Raw genomic sequence first — 22,495 nt, 5'->3', positions numbered from 1 at the left:
GTGGGGGTTTCGGCATGGAGCTGGGATTGGATGGAAATTGGGCTTGGGCTTGGACTGGGTCTGGGGCTGGGGCTGGTGCTGAGGCTGAGGTTGGAATTGGGTTTCGGGCCGGCACTGGGGTGGTTCCAGATCCAAAACTGTCACTGACAGCACTACGTAAGTAATTTCGCGCATATGTTACGCCCAGGGGGCGGAGTGGGCGTGGTGGGAGCCGTGGAAGCCGTGGGACCATCAGCAGGTTCGGCTTAAAGCCGGAGTGCGGCGTATTCATGGCTGCTGCACACGACAAATTGAATTTTATGCAAAAGCTTTAGTTTTTGCTGGGGTGGTATTTCCTCTTCTCAAATCCGAACTCCTGCCTTCGCGAATGTCCTTGCAGTTCGCGGCGACATCTATGTCCTGTTCGTCTGCATTATAATTTGGTCCTTTGTTTCCCTTCCAGCCCGCCACATCCTCGGTTATCCCAGTGCTTTGCACTTTGCCACGGTATATCCGTCCAAGATGCGGTTTTCTCTGGTTGCTGCTGCTGCTGCTGCTGCTGCTACTGCTGCTGTCCCACTTTCGTTCGTATCCGCTTTGTTTTTGCCCCTCTTTTTTGGCCAGCACATTTTTTTTGAGCATTGTGCAGGCGCCTTTGGTTCGACGTTAATGAGGAATTATGTTATCGCACTGTTAGGCTGCCATAAACGGTGCTATGATTGCATCCTTTCGCTCTTGTTAACCCTCTTTTCCGAAATTAACTGGGCTTACGGGATAATTTAGGTCTCAGTCGGGGTTTATGCATTGACAGACTACAATATACATAAAATCCAAATGAGTAATTTGCCTAACTGCTCAATGCATAAAACATGCCCCATAACAATAGAGCAGTTTACCCGTGTAATTGCATTTGTTTCGTTGACAGACTTTGCAAATTTAACATCACATGCTGGGCGCCATTTCTGCTGCTGTGAACGTGAACTCTCGCTAACGCTAACAGCAGCAGCTTCATTTCTCTTCCGCTGTTAGCGCATATTGCGTAAACGCCACCGAGCCAAACTTTTCGGCTCACTTCGGGCCCGATTGACTTGGCCTGTTAAGGTGTCGTCAGTTGGCTTAGTTTACTTTTAGCCGGTGCCAAGCGTGGTCGCTTCTCGCTTCACAGCCGCCGAACGCAGACTAAACAGCCTCCACGGAGAGCCCTAAATGGTTAATATTGCAGAGGATCTTGACAGAATATACAGTGATCGGACCTGTGCCGTAAAATACTCCAAAATACTCATTAAGTGATTTTAATTAAATAAAGCGAAGGCGAAGGATAAATTACAACCCACACAAGCTATAAGTAAGGAAACCGAAACAGTTTTCTGAACTCTAACCAAACAAGGCCTAAACAAATTACAATAACTTGTAAAAAAAACCACTTCATAAACTTTTTGGCTATATAGTCACAGAGATCGAGACTATGAATCAGAATCCTAACTAAAATAAACATTGAAAAATAACACAAAAAAATTATAAAGTAAACTATTAAAATAAATAAATCTTTCTTAATTAAATCGAATCGAACTTGTCAATCTGCTATGACTAAACGAATATACGAATATAACCCGTTCAACTATAGTAAATTCCCTTAACAAACAGTTGAAGAAGACCTACCACGAAAATCGTTTTAAGATAACCCCATAAACAATAACGAATTAATGACCCAGTTGGGAAACTGAATGGCAATCAAAATAAACAAAATTACAAGAGATGGGAATTTCCCGCTTTCCACTCCGTCGAGCATGGGCCAAAAGTCTGAGTGTTCGAACAGCAGATGGCTCAGCTCAGGCCAAAAGTAAGACGACGACCGAGACGGACAACAGTCAAAAGTCGAGGATGCGGAATGCGAGTAGAAATAGGAATTGTGTTAAATCATTTACACTTCCGCTGCTGTTTTGTTTGTGCAATCAATTTAATATTATTTGTGTTATCCAAGCTCTGGCTCAAGGTCCAACCCAACTCGTTCCCATCCTTATGGTGGGCATACGACCCAGTCGTCCGGAACATTACATTTGTTTAACATTTGAGTTAACGCTTCATTGGGCCACCTACTCCACCGCCATTACTTATGTATGCCTGGCATTTCTCAAGCTCCGACTGCCACTCGTAGTCCGACTTCAGGCCCATCTGTTGGCAAAGACAAAACAGCATTTAAATCATTATTCTTGGCCAGACTCAGCCAGCCAGCCAGCCAGCCAGTCAGCGAGCCAGTCAGCCCGACCTACCTACACCTACACCTACACCTACACCTTGGCTAGCCATCGAGAATCCTTTCAATTCATCCTGCGCGTGTCCTGCATCCGTAAGTGGACTCGGTGGGCGTGTTCGCCCGCCCGGACGGGATGGCCATATGTACTCCTTTTACGCCCCACTAAACACCCGCATAAATAAATTTCGTTAATGCCAAATAGTCTGGGGCGTAAAAGAAAGATGAGGTAACGCAAGCAGCCGCAGTAGCTGGGTAGCCGGGTAGCTGGGAAACCGAGCAAACGACGGCAACTGAGCTTGGTCAAATGGAATGCCCCAGCTCGGGCTTACACAACATGTGTTCGGGTTCCGAAAACCAAATTCGCCAGGATATCGCCAAAAGCTGCCATGGTTACTTTTTCATGCTACCCAGATGGGTCAACTCCTGTAAAGATTACATTTTATTACTTCTACTCGAAGGTTTTTTTTCATATTATTATTTAAATATTATCAGCATTCCTCTCTTCGTGTAAAAATCTTTTCTTTATCTGTTTTGTGCCCCACGGGCGAAAGATTTGAGACAGATTTCAAAATGTCCGAGGGAAATGGGAACACCTAGTTCGGGCAACTAATGCCAGGAGCACCCACATTACCCAAGCCATCCGAAAACTTACACAAACATATCAAAAACAGGACGCGGCGCAAAATGCCGGCCATAAACTGGGCCACGGGCCAGAGGAATCAGGGAAACCATAAGAGCCAGTGGGGCCATAGGAGCCAGAGAATATGGGAATACAAGACCTAAAATGTAGGATGAGGCCCAGCTCGACGGGCACATTGTGGGAATATTTAAAATTGGCCACGTGTTGTTCTTGCCTCTCAGCTTTCGCTACGACATTTTCAGCTTTTAGTTATTTTAGATTGCCCCGACAAGCTTACCGTGCAAGTGCAATTTGAAAATATGTTAACCCTGCGATTTTGTGCACCGAGAAAACGCCAGCAACGCGAAGCAGAAGAATATATTGTAGCAGTCCGTGTCAAGGCGTATACGCGATATTAACAAGAGCAACAGCAGCAGCAGCAGCAGCAGTAGCAGCAGCATCCAACAAGAGCGGATTTGGACGCGGAATCCCCGCCGAGGCAGGGGATAAATTTACACAGGCTCCAGCTTCAGCTTCAGCTCCAGTTCCAGCTCCAGCCTCTGCGGCCCAACGCCGCCAGACAGCCAATGTGACCCAGTTAAGGCCACAGGATTTAGCTGGCCAAGGACCGCGAAGCAAGGAACCGAATCGGCAACCCGGAACGAGATACGCGGCTCGAGAATCGAGATACACGATACGCCATACGCGATACGCGGAGTTCGGGGCGCGAAACACGTCCAATTCCAGACTCGACACGGAGCAAGGATTATCAATTTGCTTGGCACTTTAATGGAGTTGGCCAAGATGCCGCGGCGCCTGATCTTGCTGGCCTTGCTCATCTGTTTGCCGGGTAAGCTGCGTCAAATATGAAATTATTTCGCACGATACATTTGTCGCATATTAAATGACTATCCCCCCAGCTCAGTTGCCCCCCTGAATCCCTCCCTGAATCTTTTTCCCATGTTGTTTTCGGGGAAAACAATTTGATATGCGCGGCTTAAAAGCATTTTGCGGGCGAATTTAGGGCATTTGCCTGCCGTACATCTTACGGTCTTTGTGCATATTTTAGCGCCGACTGTCTGAAGAAAGGTGCACAAGGGCGTGGGGCTTTGCTCCGGAATTTTTTGACTGGCTTGTCAGGGTCAATTTAAATTATGCTGGTATTTTCGCATCGGAACACATTCTGGGAAAATCCTAAAGATTGCTGTACACAGTCGCAGATTTTTACATTGTGAAATAATATTATATATGTCTTCTAAAATAAGTTGTTTGAAATGTTTTTAACAACATGCTGTCTAAAGCAATAAGTGCACTGTCACGTAATACTATAATTAAAATTTAATGACCTTAAATAAGATTAATGAGTAACTGAAGCACAGCCATAGCCATTTTAATCGATTATATCCGTTGAATGGTTTTCCTTGTTAATTAATGGTTTTCCCAAATTGTCCACGATTTTTACCTTTTCCATGAAAAAGGAATTAAAAACACGTTTTGACCAAGTCCTTGTGCAACAATTTTCAGCAAATAAAAACGACGAATTCAACGGCGAAACAAGAGAGAGAAAAAGGTAATTAACATCAAAATAGCAAAATGAAAAGGCAGGAATTGCTAAACTAAAAGTGAAAACTAAAGCATAACGAAAGTGACTCTCGACATTTTCATCAATGAACCAAACTCGATCAAACGCTGCACTCCTGCCCTATCAGAATTTTGTTTTTCGTTTTTTCAATAGAAAAGTTTTGGGTGTGCTGGAAAAAAAATGCAGCAAGGCCGAGCAATGGGCGAAATTTCCCTGGAAGCAAACTATGGCGGGGGGCGCCTCTGGATGCCTTAAATTGTGTTAAAAGCTCGCAACTTTGGCATCCACCCCTGGCTTAACCCCTTTTATTGTTGTTTTTTTTTTTTTTTTTTTTTTGGCATTTACCTCCTCTCGCAAGCTGTTCGATTCTTTTGGCCATGAAAGTGATTGACGAAACGCTTGAGGAGATTCAGCCAATTGAACGGGAAATAACAACAATCCGGGTAACAAGTGGGGCAGAAGGAGGCTTGGGGTGGGCGCAAAGTGGAAGAGCGAAAAAAGTTAAAAACTTTTACTTTTGTTTAATCAAATTCAGCTGCCCAGTTGAGCATCATTGACTGCTTGTAGCAAAAAGCAAGGCAACTCACAAGGGCCTCCACGAAAAGCGAACCCAACTCAACTGCAGGTTCTGGCCACTCCTTCCACTCGAAACCCCCCTTTTGTTGGCTTTTCGGCCGTACAGCCTTGTGGTAGCGATAAGTCGTTCAAGTCTCGGGTTATTTTCCCACGGGAAGCCTTTTGGTTGGCCGCCAAAGTGGCACGCCCGACTTAAACGCTTAACAACAATTATTACACAAAGTTACGGCCTGTTTTCGCCTGCTTCCTCATCCTTCTGCCTGCCATCGCATCGGTGTTGTCATCATTATGGGCGAAAACTAGACTGGCATTTTGATGAGAGTGTCCGGCCGAGAGTCCTCCTGGCATCGAGTTAACTCGGGTTGGCGGCGGTGGGAGATTACGCCGCTCCATAACTGCGGCCGGGCGCCTTGGGGTTAAGCCAATTTCCATCATCATCATCACCATCAGCATCAGCATCAGCCTCGGTATTAGCCTCATCATTCCATCCAGGCAACATGCCCATCATAATTAGGAGAAGTGTCGAAATGTTGTCAGGCCGAGACGGACACAACGAAGGCGCGACCAGGACATCAGTCAGCCTGCAGGGGTTCACACTCAGAGAAATACTGGATTCTTTCCTCCTCATTAGGTGCAGAATAAATAATAATCGCAAAATAGTGGAACACCCAAAATAATATGTTAATGTTGCGATTTTTCGCATAGTTAGTCGTTCTTGTGTTGGTGTTATTATAACTGTTGCCATAACAATAACAGAAGCACCCAAACAAAAACAAGCAACTCCGCAACAATAACAGCGGCAGACAAACTTGGACTCCGGCAAACGCAACTCGCTTCCGGCCGATGAAAGTGTAGAGGGGCGTTTGATTAAAACACTTTCGACTAAAAATGCCCGCGGGACTTGGGAGCCTGCCTGCTCGGTTAATTTTAGTGTAAGGCGGCAGCTCAAGTTTCCGTGCAGTCCCAGCAGCTTTTCCCCCATTTGCCCCGTTTTCCCCAGTCAATGAAATTCTGCATGATGAAGCTCATTTTATGTGTGAGAGCTTCGTGTTCCCCATCCGATTTTCCCCCGCCCCACACCCCACACCCCAGGCTCATTACGCAAGTTTTCCTCCATCCGCCGTCAAGTGCTCGACTTGATTTCCCCCCCATCCCCACCATCGCTTTGTGTCTCATTTTTATTTTTGTATTTTTATCCTTGCGCACAATTTGTTTTTTCAGTGGCGTAGGGTGCAGAGGGGGCTGTGTTCGTGTCTGTTTTTACAACTTTTTAGTTTGCGACTTTTCCCTCTTTTCCCTCTGCTTTGCCGCGCAAAGATTAAGCAAATTTTTTTTAGGGCTTCGCCAGTTGTCGCGTTTTCTTCCATCTTCGTTTTTTGGTCCCCAAACAACGCTAATGTTCCCATGCAGGGCTGCCCTAAATGATAATTTTTTTCGTAATAATTTGAGTTTATTATTTTGTTTTCATTTTTTCTTTGCACTCGGCCTGCGCCTCGGACTTCCCAGTAATTCGCTTGTTTTATTGCACTTTTTTATGCTCTTTTGATTTGTTTCATCGCCGGCCGACACGCCCATCTTTCCGCCCACTTACTGCCGCGAATGCCTCATCCTTTTTCGAGGTCCTTGAGCCGCCAGACGGCAGCTGTTGGTTTTTATATGTTTTGCGGGCAAATGAGTTGAAGCATCTGACAGTGGTCTACGAAAGTCCAGAGGAAAGAAGAAGTTTTTCATTTAATTACTGTTAATGCAAATTGCTTTATTTAAATAGGTTGGTGAATTACACATAAAGTGAAATAGTTTCAGACACCTAACAAACAGAGACAATCATTTGTTTTTTCTAACTACAGTAATAAGAAATGTTTAATAGTATCAAAATATTAATACAAATACATGTGCTCATACAAGAGAATTTTGTATATACACGTAGGAAAATGTTCTAGTAAAATATAAAACCATCTTGGCTACTTAGACTTTCCACTCTCCTCTGAAATTCCTGGCCCACTGTGCTCGAAGGGAAATGGAATTTTTGTAACTTTATTATAATCAAGTTGGCTGCAGTGCATCATTAGTGCAGGCAATTAAAAAGTTTTTATATGCAATCGCTTTATCTTTATTGCACGTACACGAAGCATAAACATAAAACATGATAACGCACACACACTGCCGCACAGGCAGGCTCTCACATACACACATAAACAAGCAGGGCCCAGAAGGACGAGGAGAGGCTACACAGACACACGCACGACTTGGCCGGAATCATTAAAAGGACTTCCAGGGTTTTGCATCTACTTTGAGCCCGGCGAAATACGCTAAACTTGATTAGATCCTGCCGGAGTCCTCGACTCCTCCCTGGCTTTGCGCGATTCCACTCGAGATTCAATGGCTGGCGAAGGGCACTTGATGGATCCCACTTCTTCCCGTGTATCTGTGTGATCTCTGTTCATTAGCTAATTAAGACCGAGTTACACACACCACACTCCGATGGCATTGCAAATAATGGAGCTAAGTGAAAACGAAGCATTGTGCAAGGATGTGTTGCATATTTCTAGGCGCTAGAGGACTAGATTCACAAAATGTTGTGCGGCAGACAAATATTTTGTTTTCTCAGTATTCTCAGTATTAAAAAATTAGTATGCATGAAAAAGTTTTGCTCCTCGAGCCCAATAACCCCATATTCCTAATTCCTACATTCGTTTTGTACACCAAAATGCATTTTACACACTTGTTTAGTTGGCAAGTAAAGTGCATAAGGTTGCACAAAATTTAAATCAAAGTCCTGGCCAATCTTTGGATAACTTTCATATAACCTACTGCCAAGTATTTCGCAGACCCCAAAGCGCACCCACACACTCATACTTTCGCTTTCGATGGCTGTATCTATCATTTGACTTTCGGAAAGTTTCGAGCGAAATTTATGGTGCCAATTTGGCAGAATTTACGCGCTGCAGTGTATGGAGAGCTGCAGCCCGCAATCTGCATTCGGGGAAGCCCCATAAGCTTTCGAATCGTGTGTCAAAGACATATAATTTATAGTTGATGTTCGTAAATACTTTATTGCGATTTCAGGTGGGGCGCAGTGGCCGTGAACCCGTGGCTCTTCTGCACCAACGATTGGCGCCTTATGAGTTGTCAAGGCTACCAAAAAGCAGTTTAGTACCAATTACCAGCTTTGGTCGTGCCAGCGGCTCCACGAAACTTTTCTGTCGCTGAAAACAGGCCCTTCACTCCACTTCACACCAAGTACATGCAAATCAATTCAAGTCCTTAATTAGCTAATTAATTTCCCTTTCGCAGAGGCTCGACTTAAACTTTTGCCAATTTCGGTACTGAGGTAGGCAACCGAGAAATGAAGATTAATTTATTGAACGAAAACGTCGGGGGCCGTAAATCGTTTTAATTGTCGTAACGAGTATTTCAGATAAATGGGGATCATGGCATTTGAAATATATATATCGGAGCTGAGGGACAGCGATGGGATCAGGGAAAGGGAAAGGGAAAGGGAGGGGACAGAGGACTAAGGACAATGGACAGCGGACAGAAAACAAAACACTAAGTCATTAATTTCCACTCACAACCTATTCATTTTCCTTTTTTCTCCCATTATCCAGCCAACGGAGGGCAGGCGGAGGAGACATCAATATTAAACAGCAATGGAACAAATGGGCGAGCATTTCAAAGGACTCAATCAAGGCGCGAGGCATTAATTCCGGCGACAACGCAAATGGCCCAGACGCTGGACAAAGCCAGCGCATTTAGGCCAACAATGGCTGCAGCTCTGGATGCATCGCCTCCGAATCGCTCCCGCAACAATGTAGCCATTAATAACATTAGCAACAATGGCGATCAGCGACTGAGGCTGACCGCTGCCCTCGAAGCGAATCTGATTATGAGCAATCGGAATGTCCAGGAGCAGCACAGCTATAGAATCACGCAGGACAACGCCACATCTGCAGCTTCGATTGCCCCGAACGGAACGGCATTCGGGGATGCCCCCCCAGTCCCAGGAGCAGCAGCTGCAGCGACTACAACAACCATGGATCCTGCCACAACGACACCAACAACAACAACGAGGCGCACAACTCGCCGTCCGGTGGCCACAACAACGCTGAAGCCACCGCCAACAATAGATGATTACCAGACAATAATTAGCCAGGCGGGCACCCATGCCTATCTGCCATGCAATGTAAGTTGAGCAGCTACACTGCAAAAATCCCCTTCTTCCAGGCACTGAAATGGGAACATAGCTTCGGGTGCTTATTCGAGGTAAATGGGGGAGAGAGGATATGAGATCAGCAAATCAAAATGAATGCTGTTCCATCCTAAATTAAATCTAGTTCGAACATTTCTTATTTGAGCAGACAGATGCTTCCGTTCTTGGGGCAGGCACTTAGACGGAAAACTTATGGAATGATTCCAATCGCAAATATACAGACATGAGCAAATAAATAAAATTGGTTTTTCAAAAGTTCAGACTGAGAGAAAAAGACACTTCTGCACTAAAAAGGAAATCCATTATTATTAAGTGCAATCTAAAAAAATGGCGAAAAAAACGTACTCGTTATTTTAACATGTCGATGAAAATGCGCAGGCTCATAATAAAATATTGCATTGATACTAATAATGTATGCAAAATATTTTATTCACGGCCAAATTATAACACACTTTTTCCCGTGTGAATTCCCGCATGACTCTACCTTTAATTAGTCAGTGGGCCCTGATTAGATTTCCCTGTTGAAATCAGAATCAAGAAACGAGAACGCTGCCAAACCGAAATGTGAGTTCACAGAATTCGAAAGGCATAATTGGCTGATTGGCTGAAACTCGAGGTAGAAGTGGCTGGAAAATTTCCTGAAAATTCAATCAGCCACCTCGAGCAAACTCTTTCATGCTCCTTTGTTTACCAAGCAATCCATCAGAGCGAAGTTGTTCGGCAAATTGTTGGTTGTGCCAATATTTACAAGAGCGTTTTTATTAATCATTGATAATTTATAATAAGCAGCTGCTACTACAGCCCCCCCCCACACCTTCAATCAGTTCAAAAGCCAGGCAATTTGGAAGTCGGAGAAGCTGAACCCAAGGGATGTGGCATCGATTGGCTCGACTTCCGCTCCGCTTTTTTCGCCATTTTAGAGCTTTGAACTAATTTACGCTGGCCGCTGTCGGAACTGAACGAAAACAAAACCGGAAATTGCCGATGCTGATGTCGATGTCGATGCCACGCCCTGGCCAAAGGGCATACATAAGCAGATGTGTACACTTGAATAAAATGTTAGGCTTCAGAAACTATTAGTAAATAGCTTAAAAAAGGTCGTGTTTCAAGTTTCATACGGATGCAGACATGCACATTTAACTTTAAACTAGCCTACTTGTGTGAAAATATACGACAAACTCCCGAATTATTATTAAATGTTACAGAAAACTCTTTTTCCTCTGTATAAAGGGAAGAAAACTTATTTACAAAACTCAGAGCTTTCATTTGTTGCTGCAACTCCGCTGATTGTATTCAGCAAACCTATCACATTAACCGTTTGTTTGACACTTATGTATGTATGTAATAACAAAATGTATTTAAATGTAGGTTGAACTCATGTTCCAGGCTTTTCTTTTGGGATATTCGAGATACATATACAGTCTGCAGGAAAAGCCTGAAAAGTTTTGCCTAATGATGCCAAAAAAGAATACACAAACTTCTTTCTGAGAGCTATATCTTTTTCACTACGTTGCGAACTACTGAACAAAAAATCATAATACCCAAGCGAGTAGGACGAAGGAGATGCTGAAGGAGACAAATTTTCGTTTGGAGCTCCTCAAAAACGATGACCCAAATAGTTGTCACTATGTACGCTTATACATCCGCTAAGTACATAAGTGCACATTTATGTACGCAGGAATAGCGGGCAGTGGGGAGTGGGGAGTGAGAGGAAGGTCGAGTGAGCTGCCCTGGCATCCGCTAATAACTTAGTTACCCGTCGTTCCTTGGCTCTTTGCCTGCTGTCTACTGCATCCGCACATCCGCGCATCCGCGTGTTGCATCCGCACATCCGCATATCCGCGTTTCGCATTGCAAATTATAATTGGCGCTGCTGGATTCTATCGCTGCCACTGCCAGAGTTACTATTTACTGGTTACTGTTTGGACAGGAAATTACTGCCAAGGCGTGCAGCGGAACTTAAAGTTCCAGGAATAAATACTCCGCCCAACTGACGGCTGCAGATGCGAACTTATTCTGTTCAGCATTTCTAGCGATTGTAGTGCAAAGAAAAAGTAGCCATCGCATGATGAGGTGCCGAGTTAATTAAAGGGTGCACCTGAAAGGCGAGGGGTCATAAATACCCACCCCCCGATCCGATCTCGTCTTGTTTGTATTAACTTCGGAAAGAGAACGGTATTAAAGATACACTTTGATTAGCCAGGTGAAAACTATTGCCATCAAACTAGTCATTAGATTTAAAGCGACTAAAAGCAATTTTATTTTGGTTTTAAATTCAGCCAGGAATAAGCAATTGAGAGCTTTTGTAGTCTATTACATATTTTTACGTCCAGTGGCTACTAACGAAAATTACAATTTAGTTTTAGCTTATCCCCCCTGGAATTTTTAAATTATTGGAATCCATTTAAGCTTAAATAAGTTTGCCAACTCCCCACCGGCGAAATGCTCCCTCAACCATGAACTTTCCCCGCTCGATATCGAAAAACAATCTAGTGTAAAATATTTATCAGATAATTTAAATTCGTCCACACAATCTCGGGTATCCCATATTGCCATATTCGCTCGTGGCTGTTGGCAAAGTGCACCGCACCGAGTACATATTTATATGCCCGGAATAATCTTCAAATCTGCTTAAACCTAATCAATTAATAATACATTTTGAGACCGTGGGCGTCACAAAGGAAACAGCTGAAGGATAACGAATCGAAAGGAGCCGAAAATCGGGGGAAAGCCACAAAAATGCTTTGCCTGCAAGCACTTGAGTATTTTTTACCCAGAATCGACAGTCCTTCCCTTCCATCGCGCTGTCATTCTTTTTCTTGGTTTTTTTCGGCAACTCAGCGAAAAGTTTTCTCTCATTTTTGTATCTTGCCTTTTTTGTTTTTTGTTGTATTTTTTGTATTTTGTGTTATTCTGTGTTATTCTGGTGAGGAGATATGAAAGCAGGCACTTTGAGGTGTATTGTTGTGTGAAAAGAAAGAGGAAGACGCGCCAGTGAAGACAGAGGAGAATCAACAAAATAAAAGAAATTATTTGCAAACAAGTTTAGACGAAAATTCGCAATGTTATGAGCAAACTTTGCTGTCTGCTCGACTGTGATGGAAAACGATGCTCACGCGGAGTCCCAATGTGGCTGGTGACTGGTGGCTGGTGGCTGGTGGCCCAGGAACGGGTGTGGTGATGACGACAGCCAAGGGTACATAAAAGCCATTGAGGGGAGGATGTGGATATGGCACTTTCTGGACTTGGGACCACCCGGATCTACCGATTCGAGCAGTTGATACTGTTGATACTGTTTTGGGGCAGTTTGAGCTGCAGCTAAAACTAATTAACAATATTTAAATGGCAAACACTGGGCCATCTTGATAGCTGCCTATGGGACATCACTTTACGGAGGAATAAAACGCCATCTCCACATCTCCACAGGCAGCGAAAATTTAAATTAGCTAATATCGGGCGGGGGGAACCTGTTCAAGCCACACAGGGATATTTGTCAGCCGCAAGGACAAAGGAGGCGGATTGGCAAAAGGCGAATGGCGAATGGCGTATGGCGAGGGGAGACCTACTTACTCACTTGCCACGTACACGACACGAAGTCCTGACTTGGCTGCCTGCCCAAGCCCATCGGCCTCAGTGGATAAGCATCTTCACTTAATGCCGAGTATAATGTCGATGCTCAGCCCGATAATAATGTCCTTAGAGCCGGGATACTCCTGGCGGAGACTGTGGCAGGAATTTAATAAACTCTCACACCGCACAGTGGCTTCCATCGATGAGTTTTTCGATTCCTCACAGATTTGTGGGCCAATTTTGCATGTGCAGGCACACACTAGGAAGTGATTAACTTAATGGATTTTTGAAGAACGTGACGAGTCAATAGGTAACCTGTTTAGTTCTCGCATTTCCTAAAGGTTGTAAGTTGAGTCAGAATTTTAAAGGAGTTATGGCCAGTTTTCAGCTGAAACTGAAATTATAGCGCGCATAAAGCAGTGCTTTTAAGTACTTAGCTACTACTTTTCGAGGAGAAACCACGTTTTAATGGGCGATGTAAAAAAGCTTTACTCAAAAAAGGATGAATAAAAGTTTTCTGAAACCCTTTCTGTCCGAACCGATAATGAATCAAACTTATACTGCTCAAGGGTGATAAAGTGGAAAAATTTAATAAGAGAAAAAGCGCCTGCTTCTCCTAATCATTTAGATCTCCAGTCGCAGGTGTCTGAGCACATCAGTCGAATGGCGGGATTTGCCGACCAAGCGGAGATGTTCATATTCATTTAAAGAAGATGGCTTTTGACAGCACGTGCTCATCCGACAATAACAGCTCGAATACCAGCTCGGCTGTTCGAATGGGGGTGTGGCTGGGGCGAATGTGTGGCTAGGGCGAAAGTGGGGCATCTTCAGCGCCACTTCCTTGGCGACAGTCACAACAACAATGGCGACAACAACAAGCACATAAAACGCAAATGATTATAGTATCTAATCATGACGTTGTCGTCGTCGCCGGGTCCTTGGAGTTCCTCGTAGTCTGGGCCCTGACACCGACAATGTAGTTGATGACAGTGGTTCAAAGACAGTCATTTGCCTCTGTCACGACGCCTTCGTTTCGGCCAGTTACCACAATAGTTACCCCCTCCGATAATCACACTGAGCGAAGAGATGGGGGGCATTTGGCAGTGGCAATTTGCGAGATTTCAGTTTTGGCTTGCTCAACTGGTAGGCCGTTTGTGTATTGGGTCAGTGTAATTAGGGGAAGTCAGGCCAGTTACTGTCTGTATTTAAATGTTAATAACTACCTGATGGTTGGGGAATGGTTTACGGGGCACTTCCGTATCGATGACTGGCAATTTAATGGATATTATTTTGTTTTGCTACTCGATGGCTGCCTGGGCAAATTGCTACTAAATTATTATTGGCATTATTGACACAAATGAATCGTCGTTTTGTTATCGTGATTGTGATTGTGATTGTTTACTGCCCCGCCAGGGATCCACGTGCCCCTTTTACCACATTTTCCTCGCAAAGCTTACCAAAAAATATCCCGCTGAGCTGAGGTAGGGCATCGCAAACAAGCCAAACTTCTGCTGACATCATCATCATCATCATCGTCAACATCGCCGCGCTGACCAAAGCCCCAGGGTCGGGAAGCTGGGATTTACTGTTTGAAGTGCTTTTGTGTGGGGATAATTGAATTAATTTTTAAAATTGAAACCCCCAATTCGAATGATTCGCCGATAATTGAAAGCAAACTTGCTGTCTCATTTGGGCAGGTCAAGCAGCTGGTGAAGAAGCCGATATCCTGGCTGCGGATGCGGGACGGCCACATCCTCACCGTCGACCAGACCACCTTCATCGCGGATCAGCGCTTTCAGTCCGTGTTCTCCCCAAATCCTGAACGCTGGTCGCTGCAGATCAAGTACGTGCAGCTGAAGGACGAAGGAACCTACGAGTGCCAGGTGTCCACGGAGCCCAAGGCCAGTGCCATTGTCCACCTGAGGATTGTGGGTGAGTAATCCGAAATTTAGTAGCACAATTTTTGGTACTTAATAGTTTCTAATATAAACTAATCGGGCTCATGTAACATGGCACATTTGCTGGCTTAAATAATAAGTCTAATGACTTAATCGCATTTGTATAATTGTCCAATGGAACCAGACTTAGCTTCAATGTTGTAGGCGATTATTATTAGACAAATAAATATGTAAACTACAAACTATAGTTGTGCCAAAGTATAAAAGTCAAAGTACCACAGAACTGGCCAAACATTCCATTATCCTTCGTGCGGCCAAAACCGAAGCCAAAATCAGAATTGAAACCCAAACCCAAAATCAAATCCAACCCCTGACCACACCTATAAATCTGCAATGCCAGTGACAATAAATCAATGACCGTTGCACTTTCCAGTGCAAACTTGTGGATCCATGTGTGTGAATCCTTGCTTTCACTGCATCCTCACTCACTCACTATCCACCCCCTTTGCCTTTGTAGAGCCGAAAACCGAATTAATTGGCGAGTCAACGCGACATGTGAAGGCCGGAAGTCAAGTGAAATTGCGTTGCATAATTAGCCAGGCTCTGGAGCCGCCGCTTTTCATTAATTGGTTTTACAATCAGAAGCAAATCTATTTGCATAATCGTCGCGGTTGGCGTACGGAAATTGAACGAATCGATCTGCCAGCGGAAGTGCCAACCACCAGCACTAGCACCACCACCACCACCACCACGACAACAACAACCAGCACCACAACCACCAGCACCAGCACAACACCAGCAACACCATCGACAACGGCCGCAGGATCAACAGGAGGCGCCACATCCTCGGATGCGCTTAATGGTCTTGTAACCATAACACGTTCATATATTCTAGATGCCATATCCCAGAATGATGTTTCCGATGTGGGTGCCGCTGCAGGAGTGGCTGTTGCAACCGAGACGTCAACAGCTCAGCTGGCTGCCGAGGTGGAGGCAACGCCTTCGACTTCTGGGACGTCGACGGGAGCAGGACTCCTTGCCGCCTCCCCCAGTGCTGCATCCGTGGGAGGAGCTGCAGCAGCAGGAGCAGGTGCAGCCATAACTGACTTCACGGCAGCAGCAGCAGCAGCAGCAGCAACAACCAGCGTCTGGCTGACAACAATGGAGGCTGAGGCGGCAACAACTGCGGCCACAACAACGACAACCATGCTGCCAAGCAGCAGTTTCATTAAGCAGATAACGGTAAGTGGCTTACCGCATTCCGCCCCCCGTATCCGGCACGCCTCCTGGCAATTTGCCCGCTGAAAACGTTCCCATTAAATGCCTTTTCATTACGCAAATGGTCGCGAGCGCGCGGTGGGTAAAATAATTTTTATTAAATTCTTATTGTCAACGTTTGTCAAATTATAATTTTTAATACGGCCCCGGCAGTCAGCGTCTGCCACACTCGATGTCGTATGACGGCTGGCTCGGCGGATGAATAATATTTCCGCATGTGAATACAGATGCGTGTCCTTAAAGGAAATATGCACTTCCACCACTCAGTTTCAGGTTTATTCCCTAGCTGCTTATATTATATAATAATAGGAAAAACACATTAGAACTCTTTGTTTTTATGCTACAGAATGATATCTTTTATTTCCAGAAGTATTCAGTTGAAGATCATACGCCAAAGAGTTTGTTTAAATGATCTCTATTTTGTCTTATTATTATTTCAGTAAATCTTGAATTCCTGCGAAATGATTTAGGAATATCCTTGATAGTTTTAGTTTCAACGAGTCCTGACTGTATCTCTATACGCCTGTCCTCATATTATCATTGCAGACGGCTTCTCTCATCATTCCGGCCGTAGTCAAACTGGATTCCGGCAACTACACGTGCAGCCCCTCGAACAGTGCCCCCCGCACCATTGTGCTCCACGTGCTGAACGGTAAGGAGGGGGTGGGCTGTAATGTGGGTGATTCGGTGGGTGGTGGGCGGAAATAAGGTGAGGTCGTTGGCGGAGCGGCTTCAACTGTTTGTCTGTCTGTACGGCTGAGCAATTGAATTAAGTTTTCATTTAGCTTAATTGAATTTCATTCGGATGCGTTTGTGTTTGGTTTGACTTTTGATTTTCGCGAAATATCCGCACAGTGAGGCAGTCAACCCATAAGCAGGCCCGCCAATTATGGACGTAAATTGAACGTAGGCTAAACAGAAAGTTCCGCAGCAAATAGACGCCGAGAGCACAGCGAATTTAACAAAATTTTGTTTGTTACCGCCTTTTGTCCCCGGAAACACCACTGTTCCAGCCATTTGAGTGGTTTTTATTTTGTTTACACAATTCCTACAATGGCAAACACAATGGCAGCGAAACGAAACGAAATGAAACCGAAACCCAAACCCAAATCCAACCAAAAGAGTCGGTACCACCAGCAAAGGAACAGTTGCAGTTTTATTGTTATCTCGAAATGGCCACAATTGCGTTATTTGCTCAATGTCCGCCAGGCAACATGGACACTGCCGAGTCCGAGGACCACGGACGCCTGCAACAATGGCAGTGATGCCGGAGACTGCGATGACTGACCTATAAATGTCGCTACGTAATGGTTAGCTATCTGTCCGATTTTTCATCTCACTCTGCTCTATTTGCCTCTCGTTTGGCTTACACAGCAAAAAACTTAGGAAAAACAACCAGCGCTTCAGAGTCCGTCGATTGGTCGGAAGTAACGAATGGCTTTTCCATCTAATTTAAATCTATTTTTTTCCACTCTTGTGCGGGATAATTAAAGAGTTTATTAAGAGAAAAAACAAAGTATAAAGTTCTGCGATTCGATTGTGTTTTAATTACCTTTTAATAACAAGCATTTTAATTCCCGAACAACAAATAATTGTTTTCAAAGCGAAAAAACACTATAGAGTTCAACTCAATCGAATTAAATATAATAACACTAGGCATTCCTTTGAGACTTTTTTCGATGGACTACCGTTTGGCATCATTTTCGACTGTGTGCTGTGGTTGCCACACATTTCCGCTTGCATTTAAATCGTTTGAATATCTCTCCCGCCGGCTGTGTTGTCCTTTCTATTCCTGATCCAGTTCCCGTTCCCGGCTGTCAACTCCGTCAACATGTCCACTTGCTCGTCCTCATCCTCATCCTCGTCCTCATCCTGGTCGTCGGAGGAGGTCTGTGTTTGTGTTTGACTGCTATTTGTAGCCTGTCGCTCTGCGTTCGGAGCACGCTACTTAAAGGCACTTCAGCAGATGACAATATGATTCGACAGTGCCGAGTGTTAACTCACACTCGTCCCAGACCCGGCAAAACAAATGCCGAGCGATTGTGACTGATGACACCTGACGGAGGACAAGGACTCGCAGCAGGATTTTCGGGGCAGACAGGTGCCAGTTGCTGGCAGGACTGTTACGCAGCGAGTAATGGCCATAAAAACGGCGACCTGTCTGTAAAGTACCATACTTGTGTGTAGGTCAGATCAGAAAGGGCAAACAATCGTCAAAGAATTTAAAAATAAATTCACAATTTAATTTGCTATGAAATGGCCGCATTGTGGGGCCAGAGCAAACATCATTTATAACAGGGAATTAATGTATTTTTAATATTCGACTAATTGACGCAGATAAAAGAAAGGCTCACAGCCCACTTGCCACGAGCTTTTTTCCCCGTTAAGCTGGGCAAACGTGTAAAAGGATGTTAAAGCCGAGGATAATGAAAAACAATGCTCCAGAGATAATGTACACGAGTATGTGTGTGGGCGTAGGCGTGGCTGGCTGCGTGTGTGTCTGTGTGTGTGCGTGTGCGTTGTGTGTGTGTGAGAGCCTGGCTGAGTGCCTGACAATAATGAAATTTCAGACAGAAGAGGCCCATACTTTGCGCTTTTTACATAATTTTAATAACATTCTCCACGAATCGTGTGCAAGTGCGAAAAGGTTAATAAACTTAATGTCATTTCTGCGGCACAATTGTTGTGGCATATTACAGTTTTTGCATTGCCGCTGGCCCGTCGTTGTGTCATGACAAATGATTATTAATAACTTAATAACATTATCATTTATTTATTCAGGGATTTTTATTTTAATTGCACTTCTCTCTCTCTCTCTCTGTGATTTATTAAATCAGCTAGGCTGGTGGCCCTAGACCCATCCGGTGGCATAATTAATTTGCTTACTCACTCGCCCCCCGCAACTCGGCCCTTCGCTTTGTGAAGTGGCAATGTCAGCGTGCGGTTGGCTTTTAAATTTATTCAAGTTTAATTATTTTAAATAAGTAATTCCATACATATTCGACAAGTTGCCCCCGTCCGCATTGCATAACTGATTCGGCAAACCACAGCTCGTTTTAGGCCCATTTTCTGATGACTCGCATGATTTTGTTGCCTCTGCCATCGCTTATATTCAGTGGTTTTGGTAATTAATATCGGGAGGATAATGGAAAGCTGGTGCTGCGAAACCCATAATTAGTTTGCAATAGTTGTGGTTAACTTGTCGACTCCTTAGTGCCATGGGAACTTTGAGAGTTCTGGATTGAAATCTGATAAGCTAATTGAACCAAACTCAATTTCTGCAAATTTTAAACTATATATTACCTATGAATACGAATGCTTAGCCTTAATTTTATCATAATTTATTGCTCTTATTATGCTCGGTGCACATTTAGTTCTAATGAGTGGTGCTAGAGAGCGGGTATCAGGTGCTAACTTTATTTGCTTTGAAACTTTCAGTTCATTTTGGGGCAATGCCAGCAGCATATCAATATTTGCCATGTGCGCATTTCACGCGAATGCCACAAAAATCCATCAGCTGAATTAGCCATACACGAAATTCACGCATAACCCACATGGACCAACTCGTGTTTGCTGTTCAATTTTTGAATAGAAATATTTAATTACAATGGGCACTTTATTTATCCAATCGAACGTGTTCGAGTTTAGCAGAACTGTGCGGGAAGTGTCTGGATGGATTTAATTTTTAGTCAAAAATTGATTCTGATGGCTGCGGAATGGGTGAGATTTGGGCCTGCGAAATTGGGCGGATTGCAGTGTCATTATTGAATTAGTTTTTCGCAACCATGGCGGGATTTATGCTGGTGCTGGTACTGCTGATGGTGCTGGTACTGGTGCTGGTTCAAAAACCACAAAAAGCCACGCTCTGCGCTCGCAAATAACTTGTTTCATTCTGTTTCCATTCTGATCGGCAGGTGAATATTCCGCCTCGGCCATTAAGTCGGGCAGTGTCAGCTGGAGTGCGCTAATTGGATGTCACGGCTATTTGCACTGGCGGAATGTTTCAACGCTTCTGACACTTTTGTGGATTATTAAATTTGCACTGGCCAGGGACATCTGCCAACCGAATGCCACCAGCAAAGCCACCACAAGGACATCGGCTCTACTCGTAGGAGACGGAGCCACAGCAGATGTGACAGGGGCAACAGGACCCAAATTAGGGGCCAACTTGCACAGGGTCAGCAGCTCAATTAGTGCCACCAAAGTGGCCGAGGACAAGACTTGAGTTGTCCTCAGGCAATCGCCTAGTTACTTGGATTTTACGCACTAAAGGAGGCTACGAATTAAGATTTTACTCGATTTAATTACACATAAACAGAGAGTAAGGAAGATACACCCTCGCCAAGGCAATATATACAGGACTAAGGCCATAAGTTAAATTTGTAATCATACCTGATTCATGTTTGTTTCCCATCTGAGTGTACATTGATATTGAGATTCATGCCTTAGTTCCGCCATATCGAATATTTTCATTGAAAAGTTGCAAGAATTGTGTAAATAGAATGCACAGAATTCGCCCTTAACAGATAAGAACATTTGCATTACGTTAATCAATTGGAATCAGCCATGGTTGTATCATATATAAGTTAAATAATCAAAAACGATTCGTAAGGCTTGAGAGCACTGACAAATTTTTAAAGGAAATCGTATGGAATGAAACCCAATGTGTAGTTCAGCTCATGTAGCGCGATTGAATGAGTATCAAATGAATTTCAAATTTCTTTGGTTTCCTTAAGCTATAAATTGTAAATATGTATGTATACCTTATGATATCTGTATGAATACTCTGATTTTTTAAGACTTAAAATCCAGTTTTACGCATAAACGATAATGATAAACGAATACTGAATACAAGTGTAAATAAACGGGTGTTACTGCGTTCTATTCAATTAAATATCCCAAGCAAGCCAAAAAACTTAATGTAAACATTAGTTAGTATATAAAAGACTTACTTAAATTTTAGACGCAGCCAAGCCACAAAAACCCAATGGGAAACCAAAACTTAATCAACTAAATAAACAGAATTGTAAGGAGTTGCTCCAACGTTGCGTATACTTGATTTGCAACACGAAATTTTAAGACATGCAAATGAAAATTAAAATCAAATGGAAATCAATTGAAATTGAAATGAAGTGTTTGCAATAATTCTTAAGCCATACGAAATAAGTGAAATACAAGTAAATAAAATAAAATTTCTTCAACGGACTCAAATCGATTACTTCTTGAAATCAGTTTACATGCCATTAAACCTTTGGACACATGCTGCCCATTTGCTAAACAAAAACATTTTTCTAATCAAATTCCCACTGAGGTAAAATTCTGTAAAAATGCATGCCACCTTACCGTCTTGGTCTAGTCAACTCACGTATTCCAACGTCGCTTCAGAATTTCAGACAAGTTTGTTAAATATTCACCAATGGCATACAGTCCAGAAAAACCGCAAGGGCGTGCAAAAAAAGGGGGAAATCTTTTTTTCGCACTAACAACGTATTAAAGTGATGCAAAATCCGGATGGCTGGCAAACCAACTGGATGTCAAAATATTTCCACCCGTGGCCCAGCAGGCAACTTTTGTGAAACGAATTCAACAGTAATTTTCTGTGGTTATTGGGCGGGCAGAGGGCGTGGCCAACTGTGCGAGTTATATGTTGTGGACTCGGCTTATTAGTTCTGAATTCGGAATTCTGAATTCGACAGTCGATGGCCTTTTGTGAATTTTAAACTATACTTTCCTTTACTCAAATTGTTTTATTTTATGAAATTTAGCCCATTTTTACTTTTTTAAGCCTCAAAAATGCTATTTTGTTTAATGGAATTATAAAATCCAGGCATGAATACTTATTTAATTATTCTCTTTTAAATTGGTTCGGCTAAAAAACCAATTAGTCACCTAAATAGCTTAGTTTTAAAGGCAAATTAAAAAGCCATGTCCATTTGATTATACCAAATATGACAGCTTCCACAGCGAAATGCATGATTTCAGTGTGCTTAAAGGCTCTTTAAGGAAATCGGAGCAAATGAAAAAATGAAAATGAGAATGAGAATGAAGACCGTTTGTGGCATTTGTTTCAACAAGCGTACGCAAAAGTGGTTGCCGAGTCGAGAAGATGAGACGAGCGATGTGATGCGATGCGATGCAGGTGACGACCCCTGAGCGGTGAAATGAGCAAGAATATGGCATAAATCAGGCTGTACACGGGACAAGCCCTGCTCCGCATCCCGCATCCCCCCGCATCCCGCTCCCGCTCTTCTGGCTGCTCCTGGTTGTCAGCCAATCATAGTTTTCACACTCTAGTTAACATCATTGTCACCGAGTTTCACTCACTCCCAGCTCCTGTACTCCTACCGTAGTAGAGGGGGCTGAAAAAAATTGGTTGACGTTTGCAGTTTGTCACCATCTCTCTGCTGGCTCGTCCCTGTATTTGGTGCACAAATCCAACGAATTTCCACTGCTGGCATTGCTGGCAGTGCTTCCATTGCTGTCGACCACGTTCGCCACCCTTTTCGAGTGGAATTCTGCGTTTGTCGTT

At 43.8% G+C, this 22,495-nt stretch overlaps 1 protein-coding gene across 2 annotated transcripts; it reads left to right on the top strand.

Annotated features, from left to right (window-relative positions):
* The first annotated feature begins 1,117 nt into the window (after positions 1-1,117).
* On the top strand, positions 1,118-21,127 carry LOC122620837 (mucin-5AC). Of its 2 annotated transcripts, XM_043798489.1 has the most exons (7): positions 1,118-1,188; positions 3,132-3,702; positions 8,619-9,193; positions 14,488-14,722; positions 15,206-15,930; positions 16,513-16,618; positions 19,881-21,127. In XM_043798489.1, exons 2-7 carry the CDS (start codon positions 3,642-3,644, stop codon positions 20,189-20,191), a joined length of 2,013 nt encoding a protein of 670 aa, XP_043654424.1. In that variant the 5' UTR covers positions 1,118-1,188; positions 3,132-3,641; the 3' UTR covers positions 20,192-21,127. The 2 variants fall into 2 exon arrangements, with proteins under 2 accessions (XP_043654424.1, XP_043654423.1); XM_043798488.1 differs by lacking the exon at positions 1,118-1,188 and having other exon boundaries at positions 2,882-3,702.
* The last annotated feature ends 1,368 nt before the right edge of the window (positions 21,128-22,495 follow it).

The sequence above is a fragment of the Drosophila teissieri genome, chromosome 3R (assembly GCF_016746235.2).
Source record: "Drosophila teissieri strain GT53w chromosome 3R, Prin_Dtei_1.1, whole genome shotgun sequence".
Lineage (NCBI taxonomy): Eukaryota > Metazoa > Arthropoda > Insecta > Diptera > Drosophilidae > Drosophila > Drosophila teissieri.
The sequence above is the reverse complement of the archived record's forward strand: the minus strand, read 5'-3'. Positions and strand labels throughout refer to the sequence as shown.